The sequence below is a fragment of the Erpetoichthys calabaricus genome, chromosome 11 (assembly GCF_900747795.2).
Source record: "Erpetoichthys calabaricus chromosome 11, fErpCal1.3, whole genome shotgun sequence".
NCBI lineage: Eukaryota > Metazoa > Chordata > Cladistia > Polypteriformes > Polypteridae > Erpetoichthys > Erpetoichthys calabaricus.
This window is the reverse complement of record NC_041404.2, coordinates 108,322,588-108,347,158: the sequence shown is the minus strand read 5'-3', so window position 1 is coordinate 108,347,158 and position 24,571 is coordinate 108,322,588. Positions and strand designations below refer to the sequence as shown.

At 39.2% G+C, this 24,571-nt stretch overlaps 1 protein-coding gene across 1 annotated transcript in view; it reads right to left on the bottom strand.

Moving 5' to 3' along the window:
* itih6 (inter-alpha-trypsin inhibitor heavy chain family member 6) overlaps positions 1 to 22,839 on the bottom strand; it is a 112,406-nt gene extending 89,567 nt beyond the window's left edge. The window contains exon 1 of the mRNA XM_028813711.2: positions 22,484 to 22,839. Coding sequence (XP_028669544.1) covers positions 22,484 to 22,633 — 150 coding nt within the window. The 5' untranslated portion in view covers positions 22,634 to 22,839. The remainder of the gene's footprint in view (positions 1 to 22,483) is intronic.
* Positions 22,840 to 24,571: the final 1,732 nt, after the last annotated feature.

Here is a 24,571-nt window from a genome sequence, read left to right as displayed (position 1 = left end):
CTGTTCACTTGCTGACTAATATATCCCACCTTTTGACAGGTGCCATTGTAATGCAATAATCATTGTTACTGACAATGTTGTGGCTGATCTGTGTATGTATGTATATGCTTTCGAATATATATATATGATCTGTGTATGTATGTATATGCTTTCGAATATATATATATATATATATATATATATATATATATTGTCACACGCATGCGCATAGGGAAAAGTTGAAATGCTCAGATAACTATAATCTTCCTCCGGAAAGCCAGAGGGCACTGTCAACTAATTCCTTTTCTCTTCCTCTCTCTGCAGACTGGAAGATTGAGTGGAAGACTGACTGACAGACTGGAAGATTGACAACCATGATACCTCTGGTGTCACTTTGAGTTTCCACCTGCCTGGACTGCCTGTGATTAACATTTATCACAGGAAGCAACACCATCTTATTCAGCCTATCTTGGAGACTCGCGTTGTCACAACATTTCTTTTTCAATGTGCTATACTTCTCGTTTTAAATAAATATAGAGGGTTAGCCTTCATAGTACCCCAACGATTTATCATCTCTTTTTGTCTTTTTATTTCAATATGCACATCATAAGTTTTATGGACATCACATTTCAAAACCTTGGGCATTAATATGAAGTTAATATGAAGTTAACCATTGCAGTTTGTGATGGTACGGGTCGGTCCCATGCTAGCGGGTCCTTCTGGTGAGCCACTTAAACCTGCTACCCCCGATAACATACTTGAGGATGAGCCAGAGGATGAGGACATTCACTCAGGGGAAGGAATAGGTGCATAAAAGTACAAAAGTGCTTTTATTAAAACAATTCAAACTGAAACAGTGTCCCAATTAATACTGCAGTGGTCAAAAACATTCAACCAATAAATAATCCACAAAAACAAGGTGAAGATGAAGGTTAAAAACAAATAAATAATCCTTTAAACCAGAGATGATCCACAAGACTCTGAGCCCTGAATACTGCCCTTTTAAGCCTCCCTCCTCCTCCTCTTATCCTGTTTACAGGAGAAGGAGATGCCAACCGATTGATGCAGTCAACCTTCATGTCCTTGCTCTGTTCCCTGCTGTCCTTCCATCGGCGTCTACAGGGAAACCTGTCGAGCCACACATACTTAGCCCTTGTGAGAGACACCATTAATCAGGCCGCTCCTACACCCTGGTAATCGCTCAGTAGGAATGCCCTTTCTTCAGCTTCAGGGTCCTGTAGCCATAAAGCTCACTCCTGGCCACCTGCCTCTCGCTCCCTGCAGCAAGGGCGCTCTTGCTCTCTCCTCGAGTCTCTGTCTTCTCTCCATTTAACCTGTGCCTCTTGCTCATCTTACCTTGCTGGCAAGGCTAATTTTCCTCCTTTTGCCTTCTCTTTCCGATTCTTTTCCCCTTTATCTCACCCCTTCTTACTGTGCCAGCTCCCTTTTTATCTGCTTCTGTGTTGGCACAGCATCTCAGTTGTGAACTGTGAGAGCCTATGCAGTAAATGAGACAGACCACACCCTCAAGTGCAGATGCATCTCACCCCAATTACTCCACCAAAGCCACCCCCCCAGCAGCTGTGTGAGCATGCACACCCATGCAGATCAAGCCGACCATTCAATCATCTATTTATTAAAAATCAACCATGTTTTCCTAAGCTGTGGACTCACTATACCACACAGTTATAACAGACTCCACTCTTCCAGGAAGGCTTTCCACAAGCTTTTGTAATGTGTGTCTGAATTTGTACCCATTCAGCCAAAAAGACCATTTATGAGGTCAGATACTAATGTTGAACAAGACGATCTGTGTCTCAATCAGTATTCCAATTCATTCCAAAAGTGATCAATACCATTGAGATCAAGGACTTGTGCAGGCCACTCAAGAATCCTCCATTTTATATGGAGCTAGCTTTGTCCACAAGGGAACAGTCATGCTAGAAAAAAAAGAGCCTTCCTCAAAATGTTGCCACAAATCTGGAAGCACACAATTCTCTAAAATGTCTGCATCCTCTAGCATTACCACGAGGCATGTGTCTCACTTAAGCTACTTCTGACCATTCCACGTTGAAATTATTTAAGGTGCACATCTTGCACTAATGAATAAACACTTTACTAATGTTTAGTAACTGTTATTAACACCAAAAGAAGCCCTTGTTAAGGTCATGTTACAAAAGAGTAAATGAGTAATAGATGTATTTTTGCAGTACCTATACTCAAGTGTTACCAGCTTTACAGCTGGCACTATGCAATCCAGAAGGTAGTGATCTCTTGCCATCCACCAAAGAGATTTATCCATCAGACTGCCAGATAGTGAAGCATAATTTATCACTCTAATGAACTTGTATCCACTTCTCTGGAGATAAACGGTGGTTTATTTTACACCACTCCAGCCAACAGCCATGGAAACATAACAGTGGTTGTCCTGCCTGACTTGGAAGTGCTTTCTGGGGGCAACAGATTAAGCATCAGAAGAAGTAGGGTCTGGAGTTAAAAGAGAGCCCTCCACTCGACTCAATGCCTGTATGAAGGTATTGTTTAAAAGCAGTATATACTGTATATATATATATATATATATATATATATATATATATATATATATATATATACATATATACACACACACACATATATATATATAATATATATATATATATATATATATATAAAATATATATATATATATATATATATATATATATATATATATATATATATATATATGTATATATATATATATATATATGTGTGTGTGTGTGTGTGCGTGTGTGTGCGTGTGTGTGTGTGTGTGAGTGTGTGTGTATATATATTTTTTTTGATCACTCAAGAAAAACTATCACTATCATGTAAGAGTCTGTCATGCTAGACAATGAGGGGTTCATGCCTCTAGGTCTCAACAGCCAGCAAGTGAATTTCACCAGCTAGTTCTACAGGGTGCTTGAAAGCAGCATTGTTTAATAGCTGAAATTTAAATAATCCATCTAATGGGTCAGACTTGAACTAAATGTTCTTATAGAGTATTCATGACTCTGGTCTCACATGTTATACATAAAGTATATTGATGCTGATTTGGAGGAAAGTTGGATGGGCTATGGGTATGAAGCTTCTTGTATTACTTTTGCATTAACAGCAAAGATAGAGTGGAGTTTTACTCAGCACTTTATAAACTTCACTCTTTCACTTTTGTTTTGCTTAGGAAAAAGTCTCTACTTCTTCATTAAGTTCACAAAGGGGCAGTGCAGTTAATTCAGACAAATCACGAGAGTGCAAAATTAGCAAGACATCCTCCTGTTACGCCACTAAATCAATAGATTGACTGACTTGCAGTCTCAGTTTCAAATGAAATATTTTTGAAATCAGCATGTTAATCCTGCCCTTAAACATAAAAGGCAATGCTCTGTTTCATTTTTCACTAGCTGGGTGCAAGGGTTCATTCACTGGTTTAATACTCTGACATACATTACTAATGATATGACCACTTTTTTATTTCTTCTGCTAACTGATTGTGTTCATTCAATAACAGCTTTTATCTCTATTAGTTTCTTTAAGTGTTATGATACTTTATAATAGTACAGAATGACAATGACAGTGCAGCATTTGAGATATATAGAAAAGTCTCCATCCTTATCAGATCTGGAATTAATAAAATTAGACCTCACTTTGTCCTGTCATCTAGCACTTCGTTAATGGGAAAACAACAGGTGCTTCTGAAAATACAAGATTGTCTAATGCAGTAGGCGACAGAGCTGCAATTTAATTACTTGTGAATATTACATTATGTTATGTATAATGTGATATATTATGATATGTTCACCTTGTGAACTGTGCCCATATGCTATTTTGCCATGGGGACACTATCTCTACCAATTTCTGTTCATTGCCTTTGTTATTTTGCAAATCCAGGTGTGCAAAACCTGTAAAGACTTGAAGCAGTAATTGCTGCAAAAGGGGTCACAACAAAGTACTGAATTAAGGGTCTGAATACTTATATGAATAAGAAATTTAAGTTTTTAATTTTAATAAATTTTCAATGCTTTCTGAAAACATGTCACTTTGTCATTATGGGTTTTTGAGTATAGATTCATAGACAAAATGGCAAAAATAATTCTCTGGGTTATCAGGGCCACACACTTTCAGTGTTATAATTTCATCAAATTAATCTAATGCAAGTGCTAAATGCAGAGGTATCTTAATGACACCAACTTGTAAAATGAAGGCTTCTCTGCTTTGAAAATTCCCAGTTGCTATCTGTGTGGAGTCTGACATCCTTCCCATGTCCATGTTGGTTTTGCTCTCCCATGTCGAATAATAATAATAATCTCTCTATTATAAAAGGAAATCTTGAGACAAGACTTTTTCAAAGAGATAATTTCAAGTCCCGCAAGACGAGACTTTGGCCATGAGATTTTTTCAAGTCACGCCCTCCTTGCAACCATATTCAACCATGCACACAGCTTTCTCTCCTCTCATTTGTGTGAATGCTTTTGCAGACACAGTTCTTGCTCTCTTAGCTCTTATAAATTTTAAAATTTTCCTCACTTTAAGTTCCCAGTAAAAGATGACATATTATGTTCAAATCTTATTGAAGAATTTCATCCCGAAAGGTTATCAACAGAAGAAACGAGTACATGGGCAATCCCAGCACTGAAAAATGATGAAGTCAAATGAATTAATGCAAATATTGTCGATCGGTTACACAGCAAATTGGTTAAATGTGTATCAATAGACTATGCTGAAACAGTTGGTGGTGATCGTGCGGAAGATGAAAACATCAACTTACAATATCCCGACGAATATCTACAACCATTAACACCATAAGGTCTTCCACTGCCCGAATTACTGTTGAAGGAAGGATGTATCCAAGAAAGGTAATGTAGTACATCTCCCGCAGATAACATTAGACACCAAAGGAGATCTTGATATGCCATTCGAATTAAAATGTTAACATTTTCCCATTAGAATAGCTTTTGCAAAGACAATTAACAAATCACAGAGACAAACATTTGAAAAACTCAGTTTATTTATTAGAGAGAAAGAAACGAAATTCACTCATGTGCAGCTATACGTTGTGTTGTCACGATGTAAGTCCAAACACAGAATCAAAATTCACTGCAATATTGATGAAAATATTATTCAAAAAATTGTTTTTCCTGAAGTTTTACAGTAAAAGTGTAATTTTAAAAAGTATTTGTGTGTTAATTTCAAATTCAAACAGAAAGAAAACATATAACACAATGAATAACTCTAACGCAACATGAAACATAATTTACTGTCAAATTATTATGTTTTACTATTTTTAATATGGTTAATTACTTGCTGTAATGTAAAATAGTTAGTTCTATCATACATATGTAACAATTCCCATGAAAATAACAATCTGTTTAAATTTTAAATCCGTATCCCCATAAGCGAGCAGCTGAACTGCAAAGTAACTAGTGTATAGCACCGGCCCGGAGGTTGGCGAGCGAAGCAAGCAGGGGGCAAAGCCCCCGAGTAATAATAATAATAATAAGTGACTTTTATGTGAATTAGCAGCTCTAAACTACTTCACCGTGAGTGAGTGTCATTGAGAACATGAACAGGCCCCACAATGTACTGGCACTTCCTCCAGAATTAGGTCCTGTCTTGTACCCCGCCTAGTCGAGAAAAGCTGCAGGTCCTTTTGACACTGAAAGTGAATGCACATGTTCAGTAAATGAATGCCCAGCTAACTGACTAATCAGAACAAAATTCATTAATTGAGCCAATCCTTATCTTTTGGGGTGTAGCATTTTTCTGAACTAGATGCCTTCAAGTATGTAGAAAATAAGACTGAGTTTGTGATACCTAATCAAAGATTATACCTTTGTTGACTTCTCCCTAACTTGGCCCTGAGCCACTTTAAAAAGTATGAATATTTAAAAATTATATTTGTAGAAATTACAATGGGCTGGTGCTCTACTTGTGGAATAACAGATGAAGGATGATGAATGATGAAGGATGTATTAGTTTAAAATTGTTATAATTGTTATAAAATATTAAGTAATCTTTTGTTCTTCAGATGTGGTCTTATATTCTGGAGTACCAGCACAATTCATTGCACTGATTCCCATATTCAATGTGTGCTTGAAGGCTGTCACCATTGGAGGATTAAGTGGTTTATTTTATGGGATATCTGTTAAGCTTAACATGTGAATGTATAGTCCTGGGGAAAAGCACTTTACAAAAATAAAATTCTGAAGTCCATAAAAATATATACGACTTTTTAATGGGAATGAAGACAATGTTCATTTGTGTAAAGACTTAATTGTAGGGGAAACAACATTGAGTCATAAAACAGTGGTAGCAGTGGAAACACCCATCTATTGTTTAAAGCCAGCTTCTCCCATTTCAAGATCATAAGGTATCAAAGCTTATCCCAGAACGGATTGACGCTCCCCCTGACACACACCCACATTTGCTCACACAGGGACAAGTTTGAGTCACTAATTACTCTTAACATTTTACTCTTGCCTGTTAACCCACTAGCATTGCCCCCAACTCTCTCCCCTTTGCCTTTCTAAAAGGGAACCCACATGACAGTTACACACATTTTTTTGGGATGAGACCAACTCGGATATGTTGCCATCCTGACCAATGGTCATGTAGGAATGTTCAAGATATTAATCAGTGAATATGCTGATGAGAATGATATTTTAAGCCCAACAAAGCACACTAATTCTATTCACGTAATTTCTTCCAAATAACATCAAGCAGAGTTTTGAAGGTTCCTAATGCTGTGCTCTCTACTGCACTTCCTGGTAACTTATTCCATGTGTTTGTGGGTCTCTGGTGTGATGAAACACTTTCTAATGTTTTTGCAAAATTTACCCTGAAGAAGTTTCCATTTTTGTCCCGGGTTCTTGTTTAACTCATTTTAAAGTAACAGCCTAGATCCACTGAACAAACTCTTTTCATTTGAGTAATTTTCATCCATCCATCCATCCATTGTCTCCCGCTTATCCGAGGTCGGGTCGCGGGGGCAGCAGCTTGAGCAGAGATGCCCAGACTTCCCTCTCCCCGGCCACTTCTTCTAGTTCTTCCGGGAGAATCCCAAGGCGTTCCCAGGCCAGTCGAGAGACATAGTCCCTCCAGCGTGTCCTGGGTCTTCCCCGGGGCCTCCTCCCGGTTGGACGTGCCCGGAACACCTCACCAGGGAGGCGTCCAGGAGGCATCCTGATCAGATGCCCGAGCCATCTCATCTGACTCCTCTCGATGCGGAGGAGCAGCGGCTCTACTCTGAGCCCCTCCCGGATGACTGAGCTTCTCACCCTATCTTTAAGGGAAAGCCCAGACACCCTAAGGAGGAAACTCATTTCAGCCGCTTGTATTCGCGATCTCGTTCTTTCGGTCACTACCCATAGTTCATGACCATAGGTGAGGGTAGGAACATAGATTGACTGGTAAATTGAGAGCTTCGCCTTGCGGCTCAGCTCCTTTTTCACCACGACAGACCGATGCAGCGCCCGCATTACTGCGGATGCCGTACCGATCCGCCTGTCGATCTCACGCTCCATTCTTCCCTCACTCGTGAACAAGATCCCGAGATACTTGAACTCCTCCACTTGAGGCAGGATCTCGCTACCAACCCTGAGAGGGCACTCCACCCTTTTCCGGCTGAGGACCATGGTCTCGGATTTGGAGGTGCTGATTCTCATTCCAGCCGCTTCACACTCGGCTGTGAACCGATCCAGAGAGAGCTGAAGATCACGGCCTGATGAAGCAAACAGGACAACATCATCTGCAAAAAGCAGTGACCCAATCCTGAGCCCACCAAACCGGACCCCCTCAACGCCCTGGCTGCGCCTAGAAATTTTGAGTAATTTTAAAAACATTATATCACCTCTTAATCTCTGTTTTCATAAACTGAAAAGATTCAGCTTCTTCAATCTTTCCTCATAGCTCAAACCTCAATCAATGTACAGTATTGCCCCCAAAATCCGAACGCCCCAGAACGCGAACAACTTGGAATCCGAACAAAAAATTTGAACAAATTTTGCCCCAGAATCCGAATGCTGCTTTGGAATCTTTTGTGTGCCTGTTTTTGTGTTATTTTTTTTTTTTTTTATATATTTTATTAATTTTTATTGTAATCATTCCATACAAACAGATCAATTTATAACCAAACAAATTAAAAACAAATCAAACCCCACCCCTGAGAAGGAGAGCTTAGCTAAAGGAGAATTGCTTAGGGCTTTTTAATAAGACAACATTAAGCAAAGGAAAGGGAGAAATAAATATATATGTAAATAAGAGATAGAGAAGGGAGTTAAATGCGGTAATGGTTGTTTCTCTTATTCTAAAATAATATTGATCAGATCCTGCCAGGTTTTGAAAAAATTTTGTACAGATCCTCTAACTGAGAATTAGATTTTTTCCAATTTCAAATAATATAAAACATCGGTTTCCCACTGACTTATCAGAGGAGAGTTAGGATTCTTCCAATTTAACAGAATGAGTCTGCGTGCCAAAAGTGTAGTGAATGCAATCACCGTTTGCTTGTCCTTTTCCACTTCAAGTCCGTCTGGAAGAACACTGAACACAGCTATTAGTGGGTTAGGAGGGACTGTGACCCCAAGGCTGTCTGAAAGGCACTTAAAAATTTTTGTCCAAAATGATGTTAATTTGGTGCAGACCCAGGACATGTGACCCAGTGAGGCAGGAGCTTGGTTGCAGCGTTCGCAGGTTGGATCTTGCCCTGGAAACATTTTGGACAGTTTTAAGCGAGAGAGATGAGCTCGATACATAACTTTTAGTTGAATAATTCTGTGCTTTGCGCATATGGAGCTCGAGTGAATTCTCTGCTTTGCTGCCTTCCACTCCTTTTCTGATATATTGATTAAGAGATCTTCTTCCCAATGTCCTCTTGGATCTTTGAAAGGTAGGGACTCTAATAGGATTTTATATACAGTGATCCCTTGCTATATTGCGCTTCGCCTTTCGCGGCTTCACTCTATCGCGGATTTTATATGTAAGCATATTTAAATATATATCGCGGATTTTTTGCTGGTTCGCGGATTTCTGCGGACAATGGGTCTTTTAATTTCTGGTACATGCTTCCTCAGTTGGTTTGCCCAGTTGATTTCATACAAGGGACGCTATTGGCAGATGGCTGAGAAGCTACCCAACTTACTTTTCTCTGTCTCTCTTGCGCTGAAGGGGGTGTGAGCAGGGGGGCTGTTTGCACACCTAGACGATACGGACGCTCGTCTAAAAATGCTGAAAGATTATCTTCACGTTGGCTACCTTCTGTGCAGCTGCTTCGTGAAGCGACATGCTGCACGGTGCTTCGCATACTTAAAAGCTCGAAGGGCACGTATTGATTTTTTTTATCTGTCTCTCTCTCTCTCTCTCTCTCTCTGCTCCTGACGGAGGAGGTGTGAGCTGCCACCTTCAACAGCTTTGTGCCGCGGTGCTTCACATACTTAAAAGCCAAACAGCCCTATTGATTTGTTTGCTCCTTTGAAGAGGAAGATATGTTTGCATTCTTTTAATTGTGAGACTGAACTGTCATCTCTGTCTTGTCATGGAGCACAGTTTAAACTTTCGAAAAAGAGACAAATGTTTGTTTGCAGTGTTTGAATAACGTTCCTGTCTCTCTACAACCTCCTGTGTTTCTGCGCAAATCTGTGACCCAAGCATGACAATATAAAAATAACCATATAAACATATGGTTTCTACTTCGCGGATTTTCTTATTTCGCGGGTGGCTCTGGAACGCAACCCCCGCGATGGAGGAGGGATTACTGTAATGCGGAAATGGTGTTTAATTCCTCGGCATTGAGCAGTATTTTTTCCAGCATTGTGGAGGGTGCAAGGTGGGGAAAATCGGGCAATTTCTGTTTAACAAAATTTCTAATTTAAAGATAGTGAAAGAAATGTGTAGCTGGGAGGTTGAATTTTGAACGTAATTGTTCAAAAGATGCAAATATGTTGTCTATATAAAGATCTCTGAGCATTTTAATCCCAAAACTTTTCCAGGTATTAAAAACTAGATATGTTTGCGAGGGTTGAAAGAGGTGGTTTTCTTGCAGAGGTGCCACCGATAAAAGATTTTCCATTTTAAAATGCTTTCTAATTTGGTTCCATATTCTAAGTGAGTAAAGCACAATTGGGTTATTAGTATATTTGCGATAACTTGTATTTATTGGAGAGCAGAGCAGGGAGTATAAAGAAGTACTACAGGAATTTATTTCTATTGTGGACCAAGCCTGTGTATGTTCATTTATTTGTGTCCAGGTTTTTATGGCTTGTATGTTTGCTGCCCAGTAATAAAACTGAAAATTAGGTAAAGCCATGCCACCTTCTGCCTGAGGTCTTTGTAGGGTCGCTCTTCGGATACGTGGGTGTTTAGAGTTCCAAATGAATGAGGTTATTTTTGAATCTAACTGTTTAAAAAACGATTTATTGATATATATTGGAATGTTTTGAAATAAAAAAAGAAGTTTAGGAAGGATATTTATCTTAACAGCGTTAATTCTTCCGGCTAGAGTGAGATGAAGGGTTGACCATCTATCCAGGTCTTGCTTAATTTTTTCCATACCGACGGCAAAATTTTGTTGATAAAGAGCTTTATGTTTACTTGTGATAATTACCCCTAGGTATTTAAACTGATCTGCTATGGTAAAAGTTAGGGTGTCCAATCTGATATTATATGCTTGTGAATTCACTGGAAAGAGTATACTTTTATTCAGATTAATTTTAAGACCAGAAATCTTTTGAAATTCTGTTAGTGCTGTTACAACTGCAGGGACAGTGTTTTCTGGGTCTGATATATATAAAACCATATCATCTGCATATAGAGAAATTTTCTGTTCCAGTCCTTCTCTGACAATCCCCTTTATCTGATAAGAATTTCGGCAGTGAACCGCCAGTGGTTCAATGGCGATTGCAAACAGTAGTGGTGACAAGGGACATCCTTGTCTGGTGCCACGTTCTAGCTTAAAGTAGTCTGAGCAAATGTTATTAATACAAACTGAAGCTTCTGGATTGGTATACAGTAGTTTGATCCATGCACAAATATTCGGGCCAAACCCAAATTTCTCCAATGTAGTGAAAAGGTAGTTCCATTCAATCATATCAAATGCCTTTTCTGCGTCTAATGATAGTAATATCTCTGGGGTGTTTGATTTTGCTGGTGAATATATAACATTAAACAAGCGTCGGAGATTGGAAGATAGATGTCGGCCTTTAATAAATCCAGTTTGATCCTGTGATATTACCGAGGGCAGCACTTTCTCCATCCTTCTAGCTAGAATTTTTGAGAGTATCTTAACATCATTATTCAGGAGTGAAATTGGTCTGTATGATGCACATTGTAACAAGTCCTTATTTTGTTTAGGAAAGACGGTGATTAATGCTTGTCGAAATGTTTGAGGTAGTATTTGGTTGTCTCTAGCTTCTGTAAATGTTGCCAATAAGAGTGGAGCTAGCTGAGTGGAGAATTTCTTATAAAATTCTACGGGTTAACCATCAGGGCCTGCTGATTTCCCGCTTTGTAATGACTTTATAGCATCTAGTAATTCTGTTAGCGTTAGAGGTTTATCCAGTTCCTCAGCACTTAAAGCATCTATTTGTGGTGTCTGTAATGTATCCAGAAATGCATTAGATTGTGTGTTGTCTTCTTTGAGCTCAGTAGAATATAAGGATTTATAATAATCTCTAAATGTGTGCATTATATTTTTATGGTCTATAATTTCTTCTCCATTCATGTTGGTAATTTCTGGTATTGCATTGCGAACTTCTTGTTTGTGCATTTGTTGAGCTAAAAGCTTATTAGCTTTTTCTCCGTGTTCATAGTAATGATGTCTAGACTTATAAATAAGTTGTTCAGTTTCTTTAGTTGTTAAGATGTTAAGTTCTGTGTGGAGGGCTTGCCTTTTCTTGTGGAGAGCTTCGCTTGGACGCCTGGCTTGTTCTTCATCTATTCTAGTAATTTCGCTTCTTAGCTCTGATATTTTCTTGGCTTCTAATTTATTTCTGTGGGAAACAAATGAAATAATCTGTCCTCTTAAGAAGGCCTTTAGAGTTTCCCAGAGTGTTCCCTCAGAAACCTCTGTGGGCGTGTTTGTCTCTAGGAAGAAGCTGATTTGTTTGGATATAAATTCTGTGCAGTTCTGTGCAGTTCTCGTCTGCTAATAGAAGAGGGTTAAGGCGCCATCTGCGAGGTGAGTGTGAGGGGCTTATTGATTTTAGCTCCAAGACTAGAGGTGCATGGTCGGAGATAACAATTGTGTCATATTTGCATGATTTAATTGTAGACAAGAAATTATTATCAATAAAAAAATAATCAATTCTTGAGTAGCTATAATGCACTGGTGAGTAGAATGAATATGTTCTTGAGTTTGGGTTAAGAAACCTCCAGGGGTCTGATAAGTTGTGATCATTTAAAAACTGTGTAATTGTCTTTGCAGTATTAGATATCGTCCCCCCTGACATAGGAGTCCTATCTAAGAGTGGATTTAAAACACAATTAAAGTCCCCAGCCATTATAATTTTATGAGTGTTCACATTGGGAATGGATGCAAATAGATTTTGCATGAATTCCTTATCATCAGCATTGGGTGCATAAACATTTATCAAAATCATTTTACTGTTATATAAGTTGCCCGTGACCATCACATATCTCCCTTCAGGGTCCGATACTACATCTGATGCTACAAATGGAATTGTTCTGTGTATGAGAATTCCCACCCCTCTAGTTTTCTTTATAAAGCTAGAATGGAACATTTGGCCAGTCCAATCTTTTTGTAGTCTGAACTGATCTTTGCTTAGTAGGTGGGTCTCGTGTAAAAATACTATTTTAGCGTTTAAGCCTGTTAGGTGAGAGCATACTTTCTTTCTCTTTAATTCGTGATTCAGGCCTTTAACATTCCAGCTCACAAAGTTAACTGTCCCATCATGGAGACATTGAATCTGAGTTTTTAATGTCATTTTATAGTCTTAGCTGGTAATGAGGCAGTTTCAATCTTAGTTTAAAATTTCCCCATGAGTTACTGCATTTTAGCCTATTGTTGCATTGATATTTATAGTTATAGGGATTAGAAGAATATATTAGATATAGCCTGCTCTCCTTCTCTCCCCCCTTTATCCCCCCACCCCCCCATTTTGCCTCCCCACATGAGGCTAGATCCCACTTCACGATGTCCCGGTCCTCTGACATACGAAGAGACAGAGCACGTCCAAAACAAAACAATCACCACCCTGCAGCGGCCTCAGAGAATTAAAACAAAGAGATATCTATTGCAGCTGAATTCTTAATACTATCTGCCGAAAATATAATTATATGATTGTGTTATTTTTTATACAATAACAACTTAGTGTATTCGCCATTGGTCCTAAAAAGTGTAGTGAGGAAACTAAGAGTAAGAGGAAAGCTGTCAGAGCTACAATTTTTAATTTTATTAATTTACATTTTTAATAAAATATTGTTATTATTTAAAATCCAGTGTATTTACTGTTAAAATCATTTTGAAAATTTGAGTTCATGGGACCCAGGAACAGATTAATCTAGTTTCTAGTATTTTAAAGGGGAAAAATTGTCTTGGGATTTTTTCTAGCTCTGCTATGTCTTTTTTGTAGACTGTAAACCAAAAACTGTACCCAGCACTCCAGATGAGGTCTAACCAGTACAATTTAATGCTTGAGGATTACCTCCTTTGACTTGTACTCTACTACTAAGTAATCTAACATTCTCAATGGCTTTTGTAAATCATCTTAATATGATAGTGACAAGTCCATTATGACTCCTACGTCCTTTTCATAAGCAGTACTTTCAAGTTTCAGACCTCCCATTATGTTTTCACATCTAAAATGTTTACTTCTACTTGTATTACCTTACATTTACTTAAATTACATTTCATATGCCATTAATCTGCACAAGGCTGTATTCTGTCCAAGCCTTTCTGTAAAAATGTAGCTGATTCTATTAGCTGCCATTTCTCCTAGCTTGGTATCATCTGTAGACTTAAACAACTTTTTAATTATATTCCTATCCAGATCATTTGTATATATTAAAAAGAGCAGCAGAACAAGCACTGACCTCTGAGGGACACTACTCATAACATTACCTAATTCTGGTAAGACTCCTTGCACCATAACCCTTTGCCTTCTAGTATTTTGGACCCATCTATACACTACATTCCAAATTCCCTGTTTTTTTCGATCCAGCAGGTGTTTCTTGGACAATGTTGGTGAAATAAGAGTCAACTCCATGGATAAAGCTTTCAGTTTACTAGTTAACATTCTTCTCAATCCTCATCATGTGAATTTCCCCTCGGGATTAATAAAGTATCTATCTATCTATCTATCTATCTATCTATCTATCTATCTATCTATCTATCTATCTATCTATCTATCTATCTATCTATCTATCTATCTATCTATCTATCTATCTATCTATCTCATCTAAGGTCATCAGTTGTAGGTAGTAATCAGAAGCATAATATTTAGAGTATAAGCAAGGGTTTACTGAGATCACTGTTCATGATAGGGTGAGGAAATTAGCAATACAAGAGGACCACCGAGTAGAAGCACAGCTTCTCCAGACTGAGAAGAGCCAGATTAGCTAGTTTGAGCATGTAGGGCATCTTACATGGTGGGTATGCATGGTGTGAGAAACAGGCAGAAGACATAAGGCAGACACAAAACATACTGAAAGAATTAACAATTGCAAAAAATTACAGACTGTACAGCAAAAGTAGAAGAGTTTAAAACAAGCAGGCCCAAGTTTTTACTGCTGTTACTTTATTCCTGTGAATGTGGTAATAACAGAAACTGGCAAACTGCAAACCTATCTGCGGTGAAGGGTGGGTGCATTTGTATATTTATGAGGTCACATTGTTCCATTACACACTTGCAGGGAGCTGAAGACCACAATGGCAACATTGGCACTAGGCTTAAATCTTGTTAGTCATAAGAGATAAAAAAAGGTAATAAGATTTAATAAGTACTTATAAATTGGTCTGGCATGAATGAGTATGGCTATGAAGTTCAAATTCAGGTCAAATTAATGTTCAGTATTAACAATATACAACTGATAGTTGTACACCATGACAGTAAGATTACTCTTCTCTTCTTATTTTTTCACTATTCATTCCATGCATCCACTGATACCTCCATAATGTGTCCTGTTTAAACACATTACACAAACCAAACAAGACTCGTCAGATTTATGAAGTAAGCTTCTCTGTGGAGGATGCCATCACTCACATCAGCAAGAACTCAATTGAACTGTTCCCAGTTTCAAAAATGCTTAATTTCATCTTAGAAAAATGACTGGAAATTCATTTAGCATAATATTCTCAAACGTAAGATAATTCAAAGTCTCAGGGATAACAGAGCCTATTCCAGGAGTAGTGGGCACAAGGCAAAAATCAGCCCTGAACAGAATGCCATTCCATTAAATGGAAGGAGGACACCGGATCCTGGAAGTAAGTGGCAGTGCTAACCAGTACACTACTGTGCAGCCCATAATGAATTGTGACACAAATAAAATCAGCACTGGCATACATAATATTTTGTGGGTTTACATTATTGAATATGTTGCCTTTGAAGATGCTGGGTAGAAATTCTGCTATTTTAACACTGAAAATACTGCTGCACATATTACATCCAGTCTATGACGTTGAAATAATATACCTAGAGTGAAAAGGCATAATGCTATTTCACCTAAGGGTACTCTTTCCAGCAAAGATAGCATTTTGTAGCCATTTCTTTAATCATGTTTTAAAAATTATTTTTTGGTGTTTAAACCTCTTCAACCACTCAACCCCCAGTCTATTAGCCAGATATGAGAGTTCTGGAATGCCTAGATATATCCGTGTTGCAGACCACTTTCTTTGATTAAAAAAATGGAATGAAATCAGTTTAGGGTAGCATTAATATGGCCGATGCACAAACAATACACAAGAGTAGTACACAACTGTGCAGCAATTAGACTTGGGTAGTGAAGGCTGTAGAGTTTTAACTATCTTATTTTTTCTTCCTAAAGATTTTGTTCTTTATTCATCTCCTCCATAAAATAATCTTTAAATTGTATGCATTGCTCAAAGACCTATAATAGCAAGTTCTTAACGTGTGGACAGCAGAGCACACTTTTAAAAATAAAGGTGCTAGAGTGCTTCTTCACAGTGATGACATAGTGGAACAATTTTTAGTTCCCAAAAGAGCCATTCACGTGAAGGTTTCAGAAAGAACCATTTATTAGTTTAGATCTGTAAATTGCCTTCACACAGTAAATAATCACCAATAGATGGTAAAAGATTTGTGAGATACCGATATGTCTCGCTGCATATGTCCAGTAGCAGAGGCTAAGGTCAGGTTTTCTTAATCTGTTAGTGCCCTGCAGTCCACCGTACAATAAAGATTTTTTTTCCACATATTAAGAAATTTTTCAAAACACCCGTGCAAAGTACCTGTTCTAGAATATTTGGTGCTTGGTCAAGCAATGAAGCTACGGGGAACCACACAACATAGTAAAGAAAAACATAGTGCCAATAAACAGCTACTACTTTAAGAGTACAAATGAACCTGTATGAGGGGGCAAAAAGTGTTGTGGAAATTTTTCGCATTGGTCCTAATGGCCCCTTCCCACATCAGTACGGGACAGAGTGAACTCATCACATGTGACAGTTCTTTATTTATTTATTTACTTGCTATGCTTACTTGTTGAACACAGGTAATAGAATAAATTTAGAAATTGTGTTCCTACTCCACCTATCCATCCATTTTCCAACCCGCTGAATCCAAACACAGGGTCACGGGGGTCTGCTGGAGCCAATCCCAGCCAACACAGGGCACAAGACAGGAACTAATCCCGGGCAGGGTGCCAACCCACCGCAGGACACACACAAACACACCCACACACCAAGCACACACTAGGGCCAATTTAGAATCGCCAATCCACCTAACCTGCATGTCTTTGGAATGTGGGAGGAAACCAGAGCGCCCGGAGGAAACCCACGCAGACACGGGGAGAACATGCAAACTCCACGCAGGGAGGACCCGGGAATTGAACCCAGGTCTCCCAACTGCGAGGCAGCAGCGCTACCCACTGCGCCACCCTACTCCACCTATCTTTTCCTAAATGTACCTGTAGCATTTCTCCTGCATTTTTCCTCTGCATCCATGTGTATCTCAACATCTGTTGCCCTAGGTCAGTGTTTCCCAACCTCGGTCCTGTGGCCTCCCTGTGACTGCAGGTTTTTGTTCCAACCAGATTCCTAATCAGTGACAACACTTTATAGCACTGATCTCATTTAATTAGCTGGTATTTTTTTACCAAACTTAGTTATTCTTAGTAATTTCTAGATTGTTCCCAAAACACAGAACTTAATTAGCCCAGTAGTCCAATTAAAAACAGAAGCTGGTTGGAACAAAAACCTGCAGCCACAGGGGGCTCACAGGACCAAGGTTGGGAAACACTGCCCTAGGTGTACCCTCAATGTTCCTTAAATGTCTTTCCTTGGTTTCCTTGTGTGTCTCATTCTCTCTTGCCCGGAATTTTCCTAACTTGATCAAGTTTCCGTAAAAACCTGCTTCTTGGACTTTGTCATTTCGAGGCACCTTGATCAGCTTTTGTCAGCTTTTTGACTACCACCAATGGTAGTGGGCCCCCATTACCTGCTGTGAGAACATCATTTGTACTGTTGTGAATACTGCCCGTTTTTGAAATCAACTCGGCTTGTGCCTCATTAGCATGTAGTGAACCAAAATTGCTCAGTAAGTTATTTGCTTTGTTGTTGTTGATATGCTCCATTTTAACACCTTGTATGCAAAAATTAAAAAAGAAATTGTCACACTCATAATTGAAGTTTGCACCCTAAAGTATCATGTCATCATCACTACCACTTAGCAGCCGTAGCCAAGCTAGCAAGTCAGATTGCTCAGTGGGGAGAGGCACACACACACCCTAACACACACATATAGTAGTGTTTTATTATATAGAATAGATGTATTTATTTATTTTTCTCCAGTTTAAATACTACTTTTTTGTGTAAGAACCCAAGACAAGCTGTAGATAGACCACCCCTGCTCTCTTCAAATATGTGAATGTCAATGTTTTCTGTTGGGATGCCTATATCTATTAGAGGATAACATTTATAAGATTAGTGCTGTTAAAGTGAAAATGAAAAGTTACAACCAAGAAAAAAAATCTATAAAAGTCTCTGGAAACAAGAATTTGAGAGGGGAAATAACACAGGTCCCAGATAAACAAGTCCAAAAAATGTGAGAAAACTCAATCACAGCTGTTGGCAGCCGTTCAGTTCAGCTGGCCCTCTCCCAGTCATTATGAGGGGCACCAGCAAGAAACCTCCTCACACTGCACCCAGTGTTTTCTCAGATTCTACATATGAGGCTTTTCTCAGTGCCAACTAGTTTATTCAAATCCCCCTTATGCTGATATCACCAGAAAGTTTGTCTTAGAAGCCAACTCTGAGAATCAGGAGACTTCCAAATTATAAACAGCAGATTGAGACAGCACTGCAGAACTCTGGTGCCAATGTGCAGAGGCTACCTTGGGTTTGAAAATAATAACACTAATACTAACAATCAGGGGCTTCAACGTTTGAGAACATTTTTTCCAGGCTTTGGGTTGCCGGGGGGCCTACAACAGTCTGCACAAATTCATTTTTTGTGACAGCACTGTCAGTAACAGTAACCGGTGATCTGACAACAGCCTTTGATTGTCGACTTACACATCTGAAGAAGACATACTTTTAAAGAAGGACACAGATGCCATACATTGCATGAACCTTGAGAGATCTTACCCAGATGTGTGCACTGCATCATGTATTTTTTGTGTGCTACCAGTCACTGTGGCCAGTGTAGGCTATTATTGTAAAAATGGATTAAAAATTACTTACGTTCAATAATTAACCAAGACTAAACAGACTGAGGTCAAGTCCATCAAATATGCAAAGAACCCCACCCAGAAAGAAATGGTGCTTGGTCAAGCAATGGACCTTGTGCATTGACTGAATTTTGCAGATGGTCATAATGACTGTGCAGCTTTGATGTGGATTCTATGGAAATTAGTAGAGTAAGACAGGACCTGCTATTTGCTATATATATTTTACTTGATGTTAAAGGAATATTTTGTATTTTTGCAGTGTTACAAAATATATTCCAATGTAAAAAAAAAACAAAGCAATGTCAATGTTTTGTATTTGCTTGAAATACTACAAAATACACATTATTAATATTCTGTTAGGCATGATTTTGTTAAATGATTGTGAAGCTGACTTGGAGCTCAATAGGAGAGTTCTGTCCAGTGCCCTGACGTGTATAATGGCGCTCCTGCTAATCTAATACTACTAGTAATAATGACACTGAATTGGATAAAGTGGACTGCGGTGGGTTGGCACCCTGCCCTGGATTGGTTCCTGCCTTGTGCCCTGTGTTGGCTGGGATTGGCTCCAGCAGACCCCCATGACCCTGTGTTCGGATTCAGCGGGTTGGACAATGGATGGATGGATGGATGGATAAAGCGAATCCAAGACTCTTATTCGATAAGAGTCCATACAGTTTATTAATATACAGTGTGCAGCTCAAATGGAAAGAGCCCACTGCAAAGTAGAGACACCTTCCCTGTCAAATGCTCGATGAGTTACTTGATGCTCCATTCGTTTGACTGGGGAGTCCACTGGGCACGCCTTGGGTGAGGGAGCAAACATGTGCCAGTTGCACTAACAAATTCCAAAGAGAGGCATGTTAGGGTAACAGGCGATTCCATGCTGGCCCACTGTGAATATGGGAGTGTGTGTGTGTGAGAATGGGCTGTTTCCTGTCTTGTGCCAGATGCTGCCTAGACATTCTTCTATGACTCTGAATTGGATTAAGTTATTGTAGGAATGTTATAATATCCCTATCACCTTAGCCCTTCTGTTATGTACTAATGAAGATTTACCACAAATTGTTATACTACTGTATTTTAAAAAGACAGACAACCTTTACTCAACATTATGAGAAGTTAAAGTAACAAACTATACAATTAGGCTTGAGTGTACATTATGTCGACATCTTGTTAAAGATTCTAGGATTTGCCTGCCTTAAAATATTGCTTATATAAAACAAAAGAGAACATGCAGTTATATGGTAAACCTCATGCCAAGATACTAAAGAAGATGATTCAAGATATGAAACACATTAGAGACATTAACTAGGGCACCACAAACAGGAGGGCTTAAGCCTTATCACTCACTCAAACTCAAAGTCCCTTCTCAAGGTCCCACCTGGTTTCACACCACATGCAAGTCACTTTAGGGTGGCATGGACTGTGAACACAACTTTTCAAAATGAAATTTATGTGCAGTGTGTTTTGTCGAGAGTATGATCTTCACAACGTCCACCATCACTGCCCCATATGTCTCCTTAGTCAATACAAACTAAGCCACTGGACTTTCAGACACAAGATAACAGTTTCAGATTTATACTGTAGATCAGCCATTAGCCATGAACACAAGTAATATGAGGCATTTCATTCAATGCTGGACTTAATCTGAAAAAGAAGTAGTATTTTATGTAACTTATTCACTGTACTGTAATTCCTAAACCAATAAGTTTAAAAAGAAACAACTTTACATCAAACAAATTGGACTGCGTTGGCATTTTTCTCTCTCATATACGATAAAAGAGTTGATTATTTTACTAACATACTTTAAGAAAATCCATGTCACCAGTGTAAGTTCTAGATTTAGGGTTCTCTTAATAAGACTGGGCTCCTAAATCTTACTTCTTTAAATTAAAGTTTTTTTTTATTGCAGCTAAAAGATTAACCTGACATAAACATTGTTACTTTATTCAAGTACACCTCTCTATGGTCACCATATCACATAGCTTCTCCAACATGTTTTTCAAAGCATTACATGTAGGGGTTCATGTTGCCACCTGGGATGGAGTAAAGTGAAGGTGTGAACACTAGTTAAGTTCCCCAAGGGGGAAATTTTTGGCCACTAACTAAATTATACTCACTAAACCCACAGCGGGGAGAATCTTTATAAACATGTGCCAAGTCCCATTTAAAGTGCTGATAAAGTTCCCCAGAAAGAAACATAGACTATTGTGATCCCTTGTACCAATGTGTGGGGGCACATGTGCAAAATTAAGAGCAGACAGGTTCAACAGCGGGTAGTAGGGTGATGCAGTGGTGGCACTGCTGCCTTGCAAAAGTGAGACTAGGGTCTGCATCCAGTGTGCTCTCTGTGTGGAGTTAGTGTGTCCTGCTGTGTCTGTGTGGATGTGCTCCAGTTTCCTCTCACAGTCCTAAGACATGAAGGTTACGTGAATTAGCACTGTTAAATTGGCCTGTGTGTGTATGTGTGTGTGTGTATTTGTTCAACATATGATGGACTGGCATCCTGTCCAGATCTTGTTCCCACCTTGCACCTAATCCTTGCTGGAATAGACCCCAGCTTCCTGCGATCCTGCACTGATCAAGAAGGACAAAAAATGAATGTACAGATATTAATTCAATAGTGTGGATTTGTAAACCAGACACACACACTTTCATCTTTATATCTTACATTACTATTTTCCAACTTTTTGGGCATACTGTATTTAATGAATAAGTTCAGAAGAAGGTAACAATAGATTTTGGATATTCTTTTTTACAATGATATATCTACCATGCATGAAGATGTCAGCCAACAAACTCTGAACAGGCATTTAATGATTAAATGCATCTCTGTGAAGCAAACTTCCAACTATTTGAGAAGTTCCAGTCACAGAATCAAAACACACTGTCAAGAATGAAAGCTGGCAAAGAAAGCTGCCTTGACTACCGCAGTAAATTAACTGTGAGGTCGGAGACCATTAAAAGTCACTGGCAGCTGTAACCCACACACCCTACAACCAATAAGAAGGATGCATTTTCATATATAAAGTATAGAAAAAATGTTTCCAGTGGCAGAGTGGCTGGAATGGAGCCCACCAGGCTGCTGGTACAATCCTCAACAAATTAATCCTCATAGTATGTAACGTACTTTAATTAAAGGTGCTGGAGAAAAAATGTGAGGCTCTTGATTGCAGGTGACTACGAAATGCACTATATAAATAACACAACGAATTACTCTCTCATGTCGATTGTATATTTACATATAGGAGAAAATGACGAAAAAAAGATCTGAGCGTCCATCGCAAGTTCACGAAGTGCACGTATCTCACTACCCATAGCTGTCGTATCTGCTCACATGCTCGTTATTTGGACTACGATGACATGTACTACAAGACGATGTTCATATTATTTTAGTAACCGTCCTGATGATGTTGGCTGATCACCTACAAACCTCTTCGCGTATCCATAACGAGCTTTTCCCCCTCTGCCTTCTGACGCACTCGTTCCAGAATTCGAAATGTACAAACGTCCATCACTCGGCTTCGCGTCCCGCTACAAGATTCGACAAGTCGCTCCGGGATGGCAGGCTCAACAAAGCGCATGCGACCTCGGGGTATAGACTGACTTTCGCTCAGTGCTGTCCACTTACCTGAAGCCAGACGCCTTCTGTCTCCTGACGACCAAGTGGTGAGCTGGCGTGGGTCACCACCTTATAGTCCGCGCAAGTGGCGAAGTCCGTAAAGCCAGCGAGCAAGAGGGAGCGAAAGGCAAAGAGACACAGCGGCCACATCACATCCATTCTTTTTTCGCCGTTTCTGACTTGCCGGTTTCTCAGTTGAGCGAGGTGCGTGCGACTTGTGCCGATCAGGTCGGAGACCCCCAGAAGCGGTCCGGTGAGTAGCTGCTTGCCCTTTAGAAAGCCTGCAGTTTCCGCCGCGGGTGAAACGTGTGGCTTGGAGAGGATCCAAGGGCGGCAGTGAAAGTATTTTCGGTAGTTTTTTTTTAACCTGCACGTTTCAACACTGTTAACTAAAACCAAGCGGGCGTGCGTGGACATGTCATATTTGTTTTATATTGCTTGATAGCTTTACATTTCGCTCTTGTTGACGGCGTTTTTAAATCCATGTAGCATTTCTACTGAAGGTCACCTTTTCAACATTAGCGGAACAACTTTTACTTACTAGCGCCATGAGAGGCACGAGGTATATTTTAACTGCCGTGAAAAAGTATTTGCCCCTCCTTGATTTCCTATATTACAGCAATTTCTCTTTACAATGAACGTTTTTTGGTTTTTAACCAAAGTTTAGTATTAGATAAAAGGAAGCCGAGTGAACAAATAACAAATTTATCTCGTTCTTTTGTTAAATGAACAAAGCTACCCAACAGCAATTGGCTCCCCAATTAAACAGAAAGAATCAGCTGAATACACATTGCCAGGCTTCCACTCAATAGAAACCTCACTAACTTTGACCCACAGTGGAAGAATCGAGTTGCTACACCGCAATTCAACAAGAATATAATGCCACTATCACAGAAAACTACCAAACAGAGTACAAGAAATGTTTTTTAAAATTTCAATTAGTGTTGAAAGGGCCTGGAATGAGCCACTTCTACGGTTCAGAGACCCCACCGAACCATGACAAGAAGCTTATTTTCACATTGTAAAACTAGAAATAGTATTGAGTCTTCATACTGGTGGCAGCTCAGCCCAAAAGTCTACTAAATGCAGCAAAAAATCATCCAGGAAGTGGCAAAAAAATTCCAAAGAACTTCAGGCTTCCCTTGCCTCAGCAAAAATCAATACACGAACAGACACCAAGCAAAAATGCCATCACTGAAGAACAGCAAGGTGAAAATCACTGCAAACCAAGAACACAACTGTTCATCTTCCCATTGGTCAGGAAGCACCATGGCAATGTTAAAAAGACCAGTGAGTTTTTTAGGCCGATGTGGGCTCCATTATGTCTGGTATAAAGCAAACCCATTATTCCACCAGTCAGAAGTGGTGGTGGTGGCGGCAGTGGGATGGGGTAGGGACACTTTGCTGCTTCAGGAGATCTGGACAACTAGCCCTAAAGAAAGAAAGCATCTAGCATTCTATCCACGTACTGAAGCATACTTTTAAAAATAAAGGTGCTAAAGTGGTTCATCAGAATTATGCTATAGGGGGACCATTTTTGGTTCCCAAAGGACCCATCCACCTAAAGGTTCCAGAAAGAGCCTTTATTTATTTAGATCTGTAAGAGGCTCCATACAGTAAATAACCACTAATAATGGTAACAGATTTGTGAAATACCAGTGGGTCCTGATGTTAAAAGAACTCTCGCGTCATACAATAACACAAGCTAAGTCCAGGTTTTCTTAATCTGTTAGTATCCTGTAGCCTACTATACCTTAAGGATTTATTTTTTCTACATATTATGACGTTTTTCATAGCACAAAGAACCACCACGTACATAGGCAAGGAACCCTGCCCAGTATGAAATAGTGCTCTGTCAAACAATAGGTCTATGAGGAACCACACAATCCAGTAAAGAACCATAAAGTGCCATTAAAGAACCAATGTTTTTAACAGATGAGACATGCAGCATGATAATGACTGAAAATCAAAACACAAGTCCACAGAGATGTTGTGGTAGGTCTTCAAATGGGCAATTAATGTTTGAAAACCTATAAATGTTTCTGAATTAAAGCAGTTGTGCAAGGAACAATAAGCTAAAATTCCCCGACGGTAATG